This window comes from Myzus persicae, unplaced genomic scaffold (genome assembly GCF_001856785.1).
Source record: "Myzus persicae strain clone G006 unplaced genomic scaffold, MPER_G0061.0, whole genome shotgun sequence".
Classification (NCBI taxonomy): domain Eukaryota; kingdom Metazoa; phylum Arthropoda; class Insecta; order Hemiptera; family Aphididae; genus Myzus; species Myzus persicae.
Genome location: NW_019101460.1, coordinates 991,062 through 1,007,686, shown reverse-complemented (window position 1 = coordinate 1,007,686; position 16,625 = coordinate 991,062). Strand labels below are relative to the sequence as shown.

At 29.2% G+C, this 16,625-nt stretch overlaps 1 protein-coding gene across 1 annotated transcript; it reads left to right on the top strand.

The window, feature by feature from the left end:
* The first annotated feature begins 8,367 nt into the window (after positions 1–8,367).
* LOC111029166 (ras-related protein rab7) lies at positions 8,368–10,910 on the top strand. Its single transcript, XM_022308051.1, has 4 exons — positions 8,368–8,839; positions 8,978–9,231; positions 10,261–10,479; positions 10,548–10,910. The coding sequence occupies exons 2-4, from the start codon at positions 9,052–9,054 to the stop codon at positions 10,776–10,778; spliced, it is 630 nt and encodes a 209-aa protein (XP_022163743.1). The 5' UTR covers positions 8,368–8,839; positions 8,978–9,051; the 3' UTR covers positions 10,779–10,910.
* The last annotated feature ends 5,715 nt before the right edge of the window (positions 10,911–16,625 follow it).

Here is a 16,625-nt window from a genome sequence, read left to right as displayed (position 1 = left end):
ACAATGATGTGTTTTTTTTTTGTCATCACCATTTGGAGCACTGAAAATGCTTTGATTTTTTACTTTAATATAATTTTCTGGAAGAAGAGTGAATCAGGTCAGTACTTCGAGAAGTCGAGAGTTAAAAGTAATAAATTCCCAAAAGTTTTCAAAATCTTCGAAAAAAAAAATTAACGAAAAACGGAGATTCTTACCCAAAACCAGTGTTTGATAAATTCGACCTTGATTTCTGGCGAAACACTAAAAATAAGCAGATGTATGAAAATATATTTTCACCGAATATTCATATTTTAACATTTTTTTAATAGCATTCAACTTTAAAAATATTTTACTCTTTTTAAGCTATTTAGAGAAAAAAAAATCGAATTTAATGCTTGGTCAAAAAACTATTAGACGTAGATACTCGAAATGTTCACCAAATATTTATTTTATCATTTTCGTACATAGCACAATGTTCAGCTATTGTTATCTTCAATCTATTTATAGTTTATAGACATTTTCAATTTTTTTTTTCCGTACATATCAATACGTTTTAAATTGTTTTCAATGTGTTCGAAATGCTGGGAAATGTAATATAAGGTTCATCACAGGTAGGTTTATTCATAGTAGTTGAGAAATATTGAAAATCCGTTGGCATAATTTTTTGGTTTTTTCTGTTATACGAGACTAACTTATTTTTCTTACCTTCTTTGGTTTTTTTAATAATAAAATTATGTATCGTGGGGAAGGCCACATTTGAATTGTATATAAAAAAAATTTAAAAACATGGTAATTACATGGACAAGCCAAAGTGCCAAATTTGATGAGACGAACGAAAAACAATAATATAATAATAATAATAAAAGGTAAATCTAAGGTAATCTAATCTAAAAAAGGTAAAGGTTTTCCGATATAGACCTCCAAAAATCCACTGTTGTAGAAGAATTCTACCTGCAGCATTATTTTTGCGCTTGGAAAATAAGTTTTCATCAATTTCCACGATTTTACCGATTTTAACAATTTGTCCTTGGTTCCTTGTCTCAATGTTTAGAACACAAATTTCCCGCAAATACTAATTCCAATCTATAATTGTATTTTTATTTATTTTCAAATTTTGTTCACACCAATTTATTGAAGTTAAAACGGAGGTAGTCTTGGGTGATAGTCGTGGTAATAGCCGAAGTCTCGCATAACAGAAAAGTATCATTTTACTAGTTTTAGATAACAGGATTGTGATGTAAAAAAACAGGGTATTCTCGTATAGTCGTATAACAAGAAAGTACCGATTTTTTTTAATAGACATGCTAAGTACAAATTCGGAGGGAAGTATAAAAGCTGATATTTGTACAAAGACTAACAATTTTAGTTCTTTTATTGTAATTTGAAAATATTATTATTAGGTTCTTGAAAACTTTTAAAGTAAATAATAATATTTTATACACACAATGACATTTTCAAATGCAGTTTTTACAGCTAAAATTAATTTAATCTACTGTAGTATTATAAACATATGACAAATAGTAAAATATATTACTTTAATCGGTGTACCTTTACTTAAATGAAAATTATTTATAATTATATTTGAATACAATATTATTACTAGCTACGTTGAATTGTTCCATATTTAACTGTATTCTATGCATGTGTACTATATTGGTGTTTAGTGTTTAGAGTTTTACAATTATATGAAATGTAGTGATATGTAGGGGGCGCATTATGATAGTTAGGTATATTATTTTAAGTTTTGAACAAAGTCCTAAATAAAGAAAATAATAACATATTGATTTTAAAATGAATTGTTTATTTAATCATACAGATAAAATAATAATCCATTCACTTATTACCTACCTAAGTATAGACAATATTATAATAGTGTGTATATTCATATTTCATGTTATAAGTTATAACGTATAAATATAGTTTTTATTTTTTTATTTTTTTACAAGTTTTCATTGCTCATTAGTCTTTACACATAAATATTAAATCCTGTCTTCTATTTTTTATTATAAATTATTAAATTTATGAAAATATTGTGAAAATATTCAATATTGCTATCTTTATATTATTATGTATTAATGTAAACCTATATTCATAAATCATAATTTATACCGTTAGCGTCCGCAGATAAACACACAATAATATACAATAGGCACACAATAATATAATATTATATACATTTGTAGACAGTACAAATAATAACTACGTATATTATATAATTCCGATGTCTAAAACAGCATGGACAATTAATATTTTAATGCTTAAGCTATTTAGACGTATTTAATCATTTTTAAATAGAATACAAATTTTCGTTTGAATATTTATCTTTGGTGTTCCCCGTGATAAGCGAATAAGACAATTAAACAAATTATTAAATAATAAATACCCATATACCTATAATTGCTCCAAGCCAGCTAAATGTTACGTGAAGTAATTTATATTAATGACATTAAAATAATAGCTTTCAGCAATAGTTTATTTGGTTATGCTTATGCATCCGTAAAAACTAAAAGCTGCATGTAAAATAAACGTCCTAATATAATAATATTATATGACGATATAGACATATATTATGGTTATTGGTTACACATTTTATAGGAATATTTTATATTAGGAAACAATTTTGTAATCGCAGCTGTGAAAAAAATATACTTTATGAGAACAAGGTATACATGTATATGTATTTATATATAATATATTCTATATGCCTATTTATGTATACAAGGTAGGTATATACCTACCTATTTTACTAAACGGTTAAACATGGCTACTGGTATCTATTGTCTATATTATAGTTTATACTTTCATAGGTAATTCCTATACTGCTATAATACCAACGTAATGTATATTGTTACATGTAAATATAGGGATATATAATATATATTATAATATACATGTATATAGTTACTATTTTGTTTTTTTATTAGTACCTACCTAATATAATAATATTACGATAGGTTGAACTAATTTTCGCTAAAAACAAATCGCATTTATGATAATATAACAATAATTATAAATTATAATATTGCTAACTGTTATTTACTTATTAGTTATTACAGGTATGTCATTATGTCAATACAATGGTACTAGTACTCACTACACCGTACGATAATAACGATATTGACCTAATACAGCTTAGTACGGCACATACTCCTAATCTATTAATCCAGGCCAAATCTACAGGTGTAACAAACCAAATTTTAGGGGGGGGGATGGGCAACGATGCCCTATCAAACTATAGCCTCACCGTGCAGGCTACTATAAGTTATAACTATAATTAACTATTCGTTCTAAATTCGATTTTTATGCATAACAATATTCTACATTAACCATTAGGTACTACATGAAACATATAAATTGTATGTTGTATCATTGAAAAACGTAAAAAAAACTTCAATTTTGTTTGACTGATTTATTTTATTAAATATATATTATTAAATGTTATCCTGTATTATTTTATGTTTGTACTATTAATTAATTAATAAGAATAAAATAACATAATTTTAAGAATTTTAATTTGACTAAAAATACTAAACGAATACCCGGAATATCCAATACGGTAGGTCACGCGGTCCAGGTCACATATTAAACGAATATCTTGTTATGAATAATAAAATATTTAGTAATAATAGGCTTACATGCCTAATCACAGTTTTATTTTATATAAAATCACTTTTAAATTATAATAAATAATAATGAAAATGAAACACTAAACAATTATTAGTTATTAAATAATTGGATTAATGTACTACATACCTATACATTAGTCATTCTCTATAAATGTATGATTATAAGTAGTCAAATAGGTAGGTATGTAATAAATGATAACTGGTATAGAACTGATAAGTGATAACCTTATTAAGTAGGTACCTAGAAAAGTTCTTTCTCGAATTACATCTCGTCATCTCTGCATCATAAAATTGAAATAATATATTCAATAAGAATTGTTATTTTATTCATACAATTTAATTTAAGAGATTTAACATAAATAATAAAAATATCGACATTAAATTATTTCTTAGTTATACATTTATTTTATACACCATTATTCATCATTAATGTTAACCATTTTGTATATTTAGTTGATCAGCGACAATCTAAATATCTATAGACTATATAGATAAAATATAATATGCATTTTAAGTTTTATACATACGAGTACAACACACATTCTTGGTGCACGTGCAATAAACTTTTTACTATTAGTTTTTATTTTGTAATAGTTTATATAAGTTATAATTACAGTTTCTATTCTTATCCGAGAAATCTTTATTTCCTTTTCTATTCTTCTCATTGTAGTATAAGGTCTATGATTCCACTCGAATTATTTGCTAATCAAATTTCGTGTACCTACATGGCTACATATACGTTCATAAAATATATAGGTATCTTTTAAATAACCTATAATATGTTTGATGTACCCACCTAGATAATAATATGATGTTATCATTTTTATCAAAATTACAATTTAGTATCCATTCATTCCATTCTAATTTAAGTAGGTGCCTACTTCATACTTGAGTAGGTAAGGCTACATATTTTAGTAATTACCTATACAGGTATTATTATGTAACTCATTAGCTTAACTATCAATGAGAATATACCTACTTAATCCGGCAATCGGTTCTAATTAGATATTTTTCCGTGGATATTTTGACCTAGGTAGATTCACTTAATCCATATGATAGATATTACTCACTGAATTACTGAAAGATGGTTTAACTTTTTCATAATTTTAAAATTTAAGGTAACATTTGTAAACCAGTTTTATTTTTACTTTTTAGTATGGACCAAGCTACACTACAATTTATCGTTGTATAAATTATAATATATGAATGAAGAAATCAACCATTGGCGATACTCCATGGCTTGAGACAATGTTATAACTTATAACTTATAAACAGTGGTCGAAATGTCGAATTGGCGTGGTGGGGTTACGATGGGATGGCATCCCTCCGCTTTTTATAATTCACATTTTCCATCCTCTACTTATTTTGTACGACTGATATATGAGAACTATTCAACTATATAAATTATGAAAGGCGTCCCTCCACTTATTTTAAGTTACTTCGACCACTGGTAATAGACAGTAAACCAGTAATAAGATGGTAATAGACAGTAGGTATACCAGTATAGGAATCCGTAGATTATAATAATTTTAGATTGTGATATAGTAATTAAAATATCTAGATATTATTAGTCGGGTGACTGGTTAGTGGTTCAGTGGTTGTATATTTATATGATACAATTTATACCTAAATAACATACAACAAATCCACAGTTTTTGATAAATTGGTACCAATTGTGCACAAAATACATTATATTTTCAGATTTCGGGCGGGTCGTAAGAATATTAGAATAGAAGACTTGAGTAACAACCAATTTTATAATAGGTATATATTATAAAAGGCAAAATATAAGCAAGGGCCTGAGGTATAAAGAATCAAAAAATACTCGACCGATTTTGACGATTTAAGGAAAGCTTGGATAATAGATTGAACTGTTGAACCAGCTATCACAGGGATGGCAAATCCATGGCACGCGTGCCCGAGGTGGTACGTGAAAAGATTTTGTGGGCACGCGAAAATTTGTACTTTTATATATAATATAATATATAATATTATAGGACCTATAAATTAAAATAGCCTAAACTAACCTTTTTATACTGATACATTAATTATACAATCAAATTATAGTATAACAAAATACTATATTTTTAAATTTTTTTTCATGGCACGCTCTAAAAAAAATAAAAAGGTTACTACTAATTTTGGGCACGCAGTGTTCAAAAGGTTTGCCATCCCTGAGCTATCATAAGAAACAAATAATATTAAAATTATAATTGCATATTCGTCTGTTTTTGTTTACAATTGATTCACTCAAGAAAAATGTTACTTTCTTTATTACTTATTATATTTTATAATTATCTGTAGGCGGGAAGTGGATTGTCCATCTGGGTTTCAATTATCCTCGGTGAACGACGGATATAATACAGCTTGTTATGTACTTAATATGTATACGATTTAAAGGGTCTATCACAGAATATAGGAATTGGATATTCTCATTCCTCCTTTCATTCCCCAGAAACCATTATTAAATTTAACAACTATAGTTTATTTTTTATCTACCTAATATATATAATATTGTATAGATGCAATGTATTGTTTAATACACATTTTAGTATTACATTAGTCATTACTCATTACCAAGACTGTCCTCCTCCAAATATATATCATTCCACTCTTTTACAGCAAATACGTATAGAAATAACTAAGTATTTTTTATTTTAGTATAAAAAGGAAGTACCAATTAACTTTTTTTTGATACTTACCTTTATTTTTCATTTTAAAATAATATATAGGTACTATAATATATTATGACGTGTTTATCTCACTTATTAAGAAAAACTATTAAAATTTGATTATCTTAATTAAGGTTCTAAATTGTTTGAAGTGTCTTAACAGTTCAAAATAAAAGTAAGTAGTTCTCATAACATAAAATTTGACAACTTTTTATAGAATTAATTATTTATTCAACATATCTTTTAACATGTAGGTAGGTGCATTTACATATGTATATACATATAATGACATGATTTCCCTGGTGATTATTAATCTTTTATAATAATTGATTATCTAACCCACATTTCTGATTTCAATTCAGTTTCATTTATTTTATATTTAATATTTTAATAAATCCTGAAAACATAAGAAAGCAAAATCTGACTAATTTATTATAATAATAATAACAAAGTTGACCAGGATACTACACCTAACTATCAGACACAAGCATGCAACCATTATGCTTATGAAGATCGAAAGACGATGACTATATATCATAATAAAATACTTGTAATATAAAATCTGATTCAGTTTTTAGCAAGACCCCTACAAGCGGTTCGCAGGCACACGGTAGGTAATCGTTACTCGTTATCACCATTTATACATAATGTTAGAAAAATAAAATAGTGAGTATTCTTCTGGGTGACTATTTTTGTGTTTACATTATTGATAAGTGATAACTTTTATGGATGTACATTCACGATACACTTATAGTACATATTATAGTAAAAACTACACGACAAAATACTAATTAGTATATAATATATCTGTGGTAATCACTCATCACGTATCATTCGTATCATGGTAATATTATATAGTTTGATAATAACAAAAAAAATTTTCCCAGGTTTTAATAAAAGAAATAAAAAAAATTTTTAAATAAAAATTCATAAATGTAGCTACTGTTGGTACTTGGTGGGAGTATAGGAATTATGACAGGGGGGCTATAATAACCTCCTCCCCTAGTTATTCTTATGCGAGTCCCGCGAAAATATGGCTTTATAAAAAGGTTATGGTAATAACTAATAAGGTTAAAAATCATATCTGACGTGAAATTCGTTAACAAGGCAAATTGACAATATTGTAATATACTGATATGGGCATTATAATTTATTGTATGATTTGTTACACAAAAAATGGGTTTACATTTCACCAATATTAATAATTTTTAGCTCTATTCGGTAATTTTCAAATCATTAATTAATCAATGCCTACATTTGATATTATATATATATTTCTTGTATTGTATAGATGAAAATCAGGAGTGTGACTTTTTTTCGGGGGTGGGGGGGGGGGTTCTATCTCCAGACCTAGCCTAATCAGGTTCTACATGTATATTATATTGTAATGGCCAACTTAATAATTATTTTTATTTTTCGGGGAGGTTTTGAATACCCCCCAGGCACGCCCCTGGTGAAAATATATGGCTATAGAGCCATAGGCGCAAATAGAGGTGGGCTTAGCCTTTAGTGACTGAGCTCCCCCCCTCTCCAAACATGTCCTAAATTTTTTTAAGTTTTTAAAATTTTATTATAGTTCGGTTTTAACTCCCCTCCAAATCTCAAATGCTTTAGGGCTTATGCGATTTTGTCTATTAACTAAAGTTTACAGCACAGAACGTCAGAACATTAAAGTACCTGTACCCTCCACTATAGTATTATAGACTAGGCTCTAGAAATTCGCTAGGCTAAACCGGTGTGAAAAAAACGAACCGGGATTTTTGGTCCACATGATTTAGACCCATGAATTTACACGGTTAGTTTATTATCTCGGTGTGGGATAATGAAGGTTAACCGGTTTAGCCTAGTGAATTTCTAGCCTAAAATAGCTAGCTAAATGCCTTTAGGCCACCTACATAGCTAAAATATTTTCCAATAAATAAAATCAATTATTTTAACAGCTGCTTCGCTCGATCTATACTTTCCCAGCGCGTGGTTACACTGTTATCGTCGTCGAACAGCTGTTCTGTGGAAAATAATAATACGTACGTCGGTACTCGGTGTGGCCTTCTCCTCCCCGCCGATCGTCATCACCATAACAAAGTCACTACAGTCGTGCTACAACACACCGTCTACCGTCTTAATCTTTAACCATTAGTCAGTAGCACTACCACCTCCACCCGCTCGCAGATAACTACATATTTTGTTTTACGTTGCGTAAATAATATTTTGTATATTTAAAAGTTTTGTGCGTAGGTACTATACCTATGCTGATTGCCAAGTGGTCAGTGCTCAGTGATGAGTTTGTCGCTGACGTTTGACGAGCGACGTTGACGGGAATAACGCTCCACTGCGCAGCTCCGCGGACACCGCGCACATAAAACGTTGAACTTCATAAACATAATAATATATTTATGTGTACAATGTACATAATTTAATACGCACGCACATTGAAATACAACAGAACAGACATTGTCGTTTATTGCATAATCGTGTTTACTGCGACGCAGTCGATTGTTTTCGTATTAATCTTTTGCGTTTCACCTGCCTACAATAAATAACGATAAGTTCAGTTGGACGCAAGTAAGTGTCAAGTGTTTATCGCCTGTCTGTTCATTTTTTACTCTTTTTATTCGCAACAAAGAGGAATATCATTGTGCGCGGTCTCGCGATAGTGTGTGTGTTGTTGTGTGGGTGTTAACTGTTGACGCAATTCCGCAGGTCGTATCGGCGCGTGCAGTCAAATACTATCATAATCTTTGATTATTTTTGGTCACGCGCATCGCAACGCGATCATGGCGACCAGGAAGAAGGTTTTGCTGAAAGTGATCATACTGGGTGACTCGAGCGTGGGTAAGACGTCGCTGATGAACCAGTACGTCAACAAGAAGTTCACCAACCAGTACAAGGCAACCATCGGCGCTGATTTCTTGACCAAAGAGGTGATGGTCGACGACCGAATCGTCACGATGCAGGTGAGCAAGCAGGCCCGGTCCGTATCCTTTGTGTGCGTCGGCCACCAAGGTCAATGGACGTCCGGTAGATTGACTATTTAACTGCGACGTCGACAACTTAACGGCGGCTACGTCGTCGTTGTCGTTATCATTGATAAGACGTAATTTTATTCATTTTTGGTTTCGGCCACGACTATCGACTTATAGTCAATTTAATCGTGATTTTGGCCTAGAACACATTATATTGTATTTATATCCGATATCGATAAATGATAATACCTAATAATTATTTTTATTATGAATTATTGTCTTTTTCCTTTAATTTTATACGATAATATGAAATTTGAACTATGGTTTCGGTGGCCCACAGTGGCAACGGTAGGACTTAATAGATACCTATTGTAAAATGAGGATCGATTCGTTTCCTTGACAACTTTCCAGTCTCTTGTTTCAATTTTTGGTCAACAAATACCACCTACATTGTTATAAGTCGTATTATACATTTACCTATGTCATAAATCAATCCATCTGTTGTACATAATATGCAGATACTTTATTTCTTATTATCATAATAAATATTGAACTAGTTATGGATTGATTTGTGTTTAATGAATGATTATGACATTAGATGTTAAGATCATACATACCTGAAATACAGTATGTATAAACACAATTGTATTACTATCATATTGGTATGCCCATTATGTAATAGGTAGATAATGTATTAATTTATAACAAGAATTCAAAGAAGATATGAAAAAAATATATTTTCAGGAAAAACAATACTAATTGCCAAAATTATGTAATAACTAATAATACAGATTAAAAATGTTAACTTTTGAATTGATTTATTTATAGGTCATTCTTTTAATACAAAACCCTCATTATTATCCTTAATTTCTGTATTTAGGTACCAACCTACATATTAGTTATTACTTGCCGTATAATAAGTTTTCTCATTTTCTCAAATGAAACTACGCTCACTCTATAATATAAATACAATTTAAAGTACACTTTTCATTTATTACTATTATTTTTGTTATTATGTAGATATGGGATACAGCTGGTCAAGAACGTTTTCAGTCATTAGGAGTGGCATTTTATCGCGGTGCTGATTGTTGTGTATTAGTATTTGATGTAACATCGCCAGGATCTTTTAAATCTCTGGACGGATGGCGGGATGAGTTTTTAATACAAGCATCACCATCTGATCCAGATCATTTTCCTTTTGTGGTCCTAGGCAACAAAGTTGATTTAGATAATCGAGCTGTAAGTTTTTATTATTTCCAATATATTATAACTATATTTATGATCTAAATATCAACTATTACGTACAGGTGTCCACTAAAAGGGCTCAGCAATGGTGCCAGAGCAAAAATGGTTTACCATACTTTGAAACATCTGCTAAAGAAGCCCTCAATGTTGAACAAGCTTTCAAAACGATAGCACGAAATGCATTAGCTCAAGAATCAGATGTAGAGCTGTATAATGAATTTCCAGATCAAATTAAATTGGATGGCGGTTCTACAGACAATAGATCCCCGGGTGGTGATAATTGTGCTTGCTAATAATAGTAAATTATTACATTTCCTGAAATATTGCTGTCTATTATCAATATACTCATTGGCTGAGTTTCTAACAAGAGTCTCAAAGTTATTATCTTGAGTATAATTATATTTATATATGTACATATATATATAAATTAATGAAAAAAACAACATTATATAAACGTGGAGATAGTCTATTATTTAATATTTGAATTTAAGTTATAAATATATATTTTATTTGTTTCTACTTATATGTATGGTCACATTATACCCTAATATTATTTTTATAATTATTATTATTATTATTATTATTATTATTATTATTACTTTTCATTAATTTATCAACAGAATGTTGAGTATTTTGTTGTACTTATAAAATATCTAGCTTATTTACAAATACTTTAGAAGAAGACAAACATGTATTATGTTAATGTCTATGTATATTTTCAGTATAAATATTGATACATATTCTTATTCCTTCATTCAGTATACATTCTTACTTATGAAATAAACTTTTTTTATGTGTGTATAGAATTTATATCTGGACAAAAACAATTTGCTTGGTAATAAATTGTATACTACTAAAAACAAATAAGTTAAATATTTCCTCACATTTTATTCTTGATTGACTTCATAACTTTCTCCAATAGTCTTGCTATAGTATTACATTAATGTGAGCAATAGTTGACCAAGTTGATTTTTATCGGTAAATTAATTATGAAATCTTAACATTCAATTATCAAACAAGTTCTAAACTAATTGTTAGATAAAATGATTAGAAGTAATTAAAATTGAGTTCAATACTAAAATATCTGTTAAATTTTTAAATATAACTTTTTTTTATACATAATATAGTTAATATAATATTTTGGTATCAATTACATACTTATTTTATTTGTTTTCTATTAACAAGGTAGAACGCATTGTCTCTATCTTTACAAACACATAACATAGCAAATTATGTGTTCAGAATAATATATTGTACATTGTTATGTTTAATATAAGAGCAAATTCACCTATTATTAAATTTTGAAGTAAGAATATTATCTAGTGAATCCTTATAGGTTTATACTTCAATCTTAAAGCAAGTTATGGGTATTTTAAAATTGCAAATTGTTTGTAATATTGTGAATACTACACTCACTTTAAAATTAAAATGTTCAAAAATCCTTTGTGATTCACTTTAATATATATTATCATTATAAATAATAGAATAGTTATTATTATCTTCTAGATTTGATAATAGGTCAATTAGCTCTAATATTAATAATTGCAGAATTAAATGGATTATTCAAAACGTATAATTTGCCATGTTTTGCATTTTTGAAAAGAAAACAAATTGCATACGAGTGGTAGTGTCCTCTTAAACAATTTAAATTGTATAGACCTTCAGAATTTGAATACCTATACCAAAAGCAACAATTCTAGTAAAACATAAAAAGTACTTATTTCATTATAACATGTTATATTTTAGGAAGTAAAAAGTTAATAAATATAATGTAAATTTTTGTATGATCTACCTATAGAAGTCTGTTAAACCATATACTTAGACTTGAAGCAAATTCATATCAGAGGCACACAAATAACTAAACCACTACCTTCTCTCGTGACGCGGAGTATAAATAGATATAATTATAAATTATAATTATGGATTTCATTTATTCTGTTAGTGTTACTAAATGATAAATTCTAAACTAATCACATGTTAACAAATATTTAAAATATTATATAAGTATAATAATATGTATTGTAAACATTCACTTTAGAATATGGAAAACTGTTACTGTTATTATATGTTCACACATTAAAATTCAAATAGATGACAAATAAGTAAAAATTTACATATTATAATGTATTATAATTTATATTGATATGTTAACAATCATACTGACATGAATACTTGCATTGTAAACAGACATCTATGTTGTAAGAAAAGAAAAATATACACCTTTTAATATTGCCATAATATAAGAGGTTTTTCCAACTATACTTGTCTTGCTCAATGGTGAATAAAGTAGAGCAATTATTGACTTCATACAGGATATTATTAGAGGTATAGACATGCACACTGCCAGGTTTGCCATGGTCTGAGGCTATTTAGTGTTTATACAACTTTTATTCATTCTGGTACTTGTTTAATATTTAAGCTACTACATAAATAGTACAATAAGCAATAACTCATGAGGTTAGATAACCAGTTGAATAAAACAACCATTAATCGAAATATAGAATAGATAATATGTAATTTAATCATCTAAATTTACTAGTCATAATATATCATACAATTTTTTTACATTTACCGGCTATCTCTGAAAAAACCCTTAAAATCATACCTGTATAATACGTAAAAAATACATAATATAAATTTAATGTTTATCTTAAAAAGTGAATAATGTGATACCTAGTCATAATTAGTTTGTTTAATTACCACCATTGTGAATAAACATCATAATATCCACAAATTTTATTTTTGTTTAAATTCCATTGGGAAATTGGAAAATTTGCAACACTATAATTGAAGCATTTTTACTGCCTCAAAAGGTGATGAATAGACACCAAAAAAAAAGCGCAGACATTTTTGGAAAATCAATATAATCATCGCTCCGCTCAGAATCTGAAATCACTTAAGTGGACGTGATACCCGCATGTGTTGTTTCCGTCTTACAAGTGCGTAACATAGCAAATTGTACACTCGGCAGAACACATATAGCTCCGTTAATTTAAAAATTAAAGTGAATTGACCTCTTTTAAAATCTAAAGGTAAGATTGTTATCTAGGCAATCTCATAGGCTTTTTATTATATTTTTATTTTAACGCGAGTTATAAGTATTTTAAGATATATAAAAAATTTTAAATTTTAAAATACTCTTAACTCGCGTTAAAATTAAAATATAATAAAAAACCTATGAGGTTGCCTAGATAATAATCTTACCTTCAGATTTTATAAGAGGTGAATTCGCACTAATTTTTAAACTTACGGAGCTACGCGTGTTCTGCTGGGCGTAAAATTTGCTATGTTACGCACTTGTAAGACAAAGACAACACATGCAGGTATCACGTCCTCTTAAATATTAAAAATCAGGGACATAAATACGTTGAAGATTGCAGTCTATGATCCCCAGATTCATACAACTAAAACACCTATTCATTATTCACAATAATTAGATTATAAAAGAATGCAGAAGTCACCTCGAGATAGAACGTGTCAATGTTTAAAAAATGTATACAAAAAAATCAACTTGAGTTAAATTTGTGAAAAAAATGAAAAGGGAATGTTGGCACCCTCAAGAAAATACATTTTAAGAAACAAAATAAAAATATACAGAGCTAATATGAGCTGCTGACAGTGTATTGTCCTCAGATCCTTTAATTCAAAGTGTTACTTGCAATAATTAGTTTATTAACGAATGTTTAATTGGAGGTTTCCCACAAATAACTTGCAGGTCGATGTTTAAAAAAAAGTGGGTAAGTGGATGTCGCAGTAGGTTATAAGTGGGTCATTGCATGTAATGGATGTTGTTAAATTTGAATTCAATGACAGAAAATCACTATATACAAAAAATGTTTCTGAGCGAAGACAGTCTTTAATATTACTTGGTAATTTAGTATATTTGACGAACAGAAAAAAAACTAAAAAAAAAACCGTGCTAATATATTTTTAGAGTTTTTGGACGGAAAATAACTTACTTGAGTGGAAGTTTGTTTTATGTTTTCATTTCTTACTTAATCTATAAGAGCTTTTATTTTTTTTATTTAAACTTTGTTATATACTATTAGTTTCAACAGTTAAGTATTAACAAGCAAGATCAAAACATGAGTAATGAGATATGTTATTTACAAAAAATTTAATAAAAAAGCCTGCATGGTTAAAAAAAATTGTATATTATCAGTGATATTTTTTTGCTGACAAGAGAGGATATTTTTGGTGTTGAAATGGATGTTGGAGGCGTTGAAAAGGGATAATAGGTGGTTACGTTGGAGTGATAGACTAGGGCAGTTTGAGATGAGGTAGGTTATGTCACAAACCAATGGGTCATTATGGAGTGTACAGAGGGGAGAATCGTTTAATGAAAGTTTGAAGGAATGAGAATGGAGTAGAATGCGGCGAAAGGGACACGGAAGAACGACACTATACTTTTCCTGGAGAGATTGAGATGATATTGTAAAACCAGGGTAGGGGCAGTGGTCGAAGTGGGGGGGGGGATACGAGGGATGACATCCCTCTACTTTTTTGTATTTGCATTGTTCATCCCTCTACTTATTTTGTCTAGAATAACGCATTCCTCCTAAGACTTGTGTTTTAAAATAAAATAATTATTATGATTTTTATATTTATACCTATGTATAAGAAAACTTTTTATTTTTCGTATAGGCCTAAATCTGAAAGCCTTACAAGGCATCCCTCCACTTATCTTGAGCCATTTCGACCACTGGGTAGAGGTGAGATGGTTGGAGATATATTTCTGTACCAGGTGGTGAAGTGAGGAGGAAGTGATTCCCAGTGTTTAAGCCATAGGTTGTTTGTGCAAATCCTAAGATTGGGGATTAAGTCAGACCATGGAATTTTTGAACTCGGAGGGCACCCGAGAGACGCCGAGGTATTAGCTAATTTGTCAGCGTATTTATTGCCTGCGATGACAGTATGTCCTGGCACTCATATTAATTGAATGTCCATGCCTGCTCTCGTTAAGAAATAACATAAAATGGCAAATAAAATTAGCCTGATAGTGATTATCGGCGAGAGAAGATATGAGTTAATGGCGTAGAAGAGACTAAGAGAGAGCTTGAAGACTGGAAAGTGAGTCAGTGGCGATGAGATATTAATTTAGTGGTAAGGAAGATCGAAGATATACGTTATGTTGAGAGCTTAAATTTTGGCAAAGCATTCAGCTATGAAAGATGATGTAGTAGGTGGAAGGTTATTAGAAAAAGAGATGTGAAATTCCGGTATATAGAATGAATATACCCAGCTAAAAGTGGAGGGTAGAGCCGTTCGTGAAAATTAGAATACAAATTAGAAAAGAGTTGTGAATAAATTCACGAAAAATATTGTTGACATAATTAGGTGGCGCAGATATTAAAAAATCACGAGCTATAAAGTTATTTGTAAATTTTGAGTTATATGAATTTTGTCAAAATTTGAACTCAAAATGCTTAAAAAAAAATCATGCCTATGTATTTTTAATATTTTTCAACTGATATAGTAAATATATACTTCACCTTGTATTCAATTTTCAAGCTTTTTGACCCAACAAATACAATTTTATTGACAATCACAGAAAAAAAACTTAATAAAATGAAAATTGGAAATATCCATAAACAACTCAAAATACATTGATCAAGTATATGAATTGACAGTATAAACATATTTTATAAATTTCAAGTATCTCCAGTTATTCGTTTTTAAATAACAACAAAATAAGAAAATCACTGTAGGAGAAATAATAATGGAGTGAATATCCTATGTTGTAAAAATTCCAACTTCCAACGCTCATGAAAATTTAATTTGACTTTCCGGTAGAATTTTTTTCGGTAAAGGTAGACAAACTTATAAAGAACCTTATATTTAATTTCAAAATCTTAGATGTAAAAAGAAAATTTTATTAGACATTATAAAATAGACTATAGACAATATCTATTACAATTTACAATTACAGCAGACTTGCAGACAGTAAGTATAAAGCGCGACACAGTATGACTTACGAGACCCGAGTGGCCGAGTAACGAGTACGAATTACGAAACTCCGAAAGCCAAAACACTGTGGTCTGTGTAACAAAATATTGTGACAAATGTAATAATAATCGATGAATTGGCCGACTATAATAACATAGTTATTTATACATAACGTATTAATACGTTTCGACCGA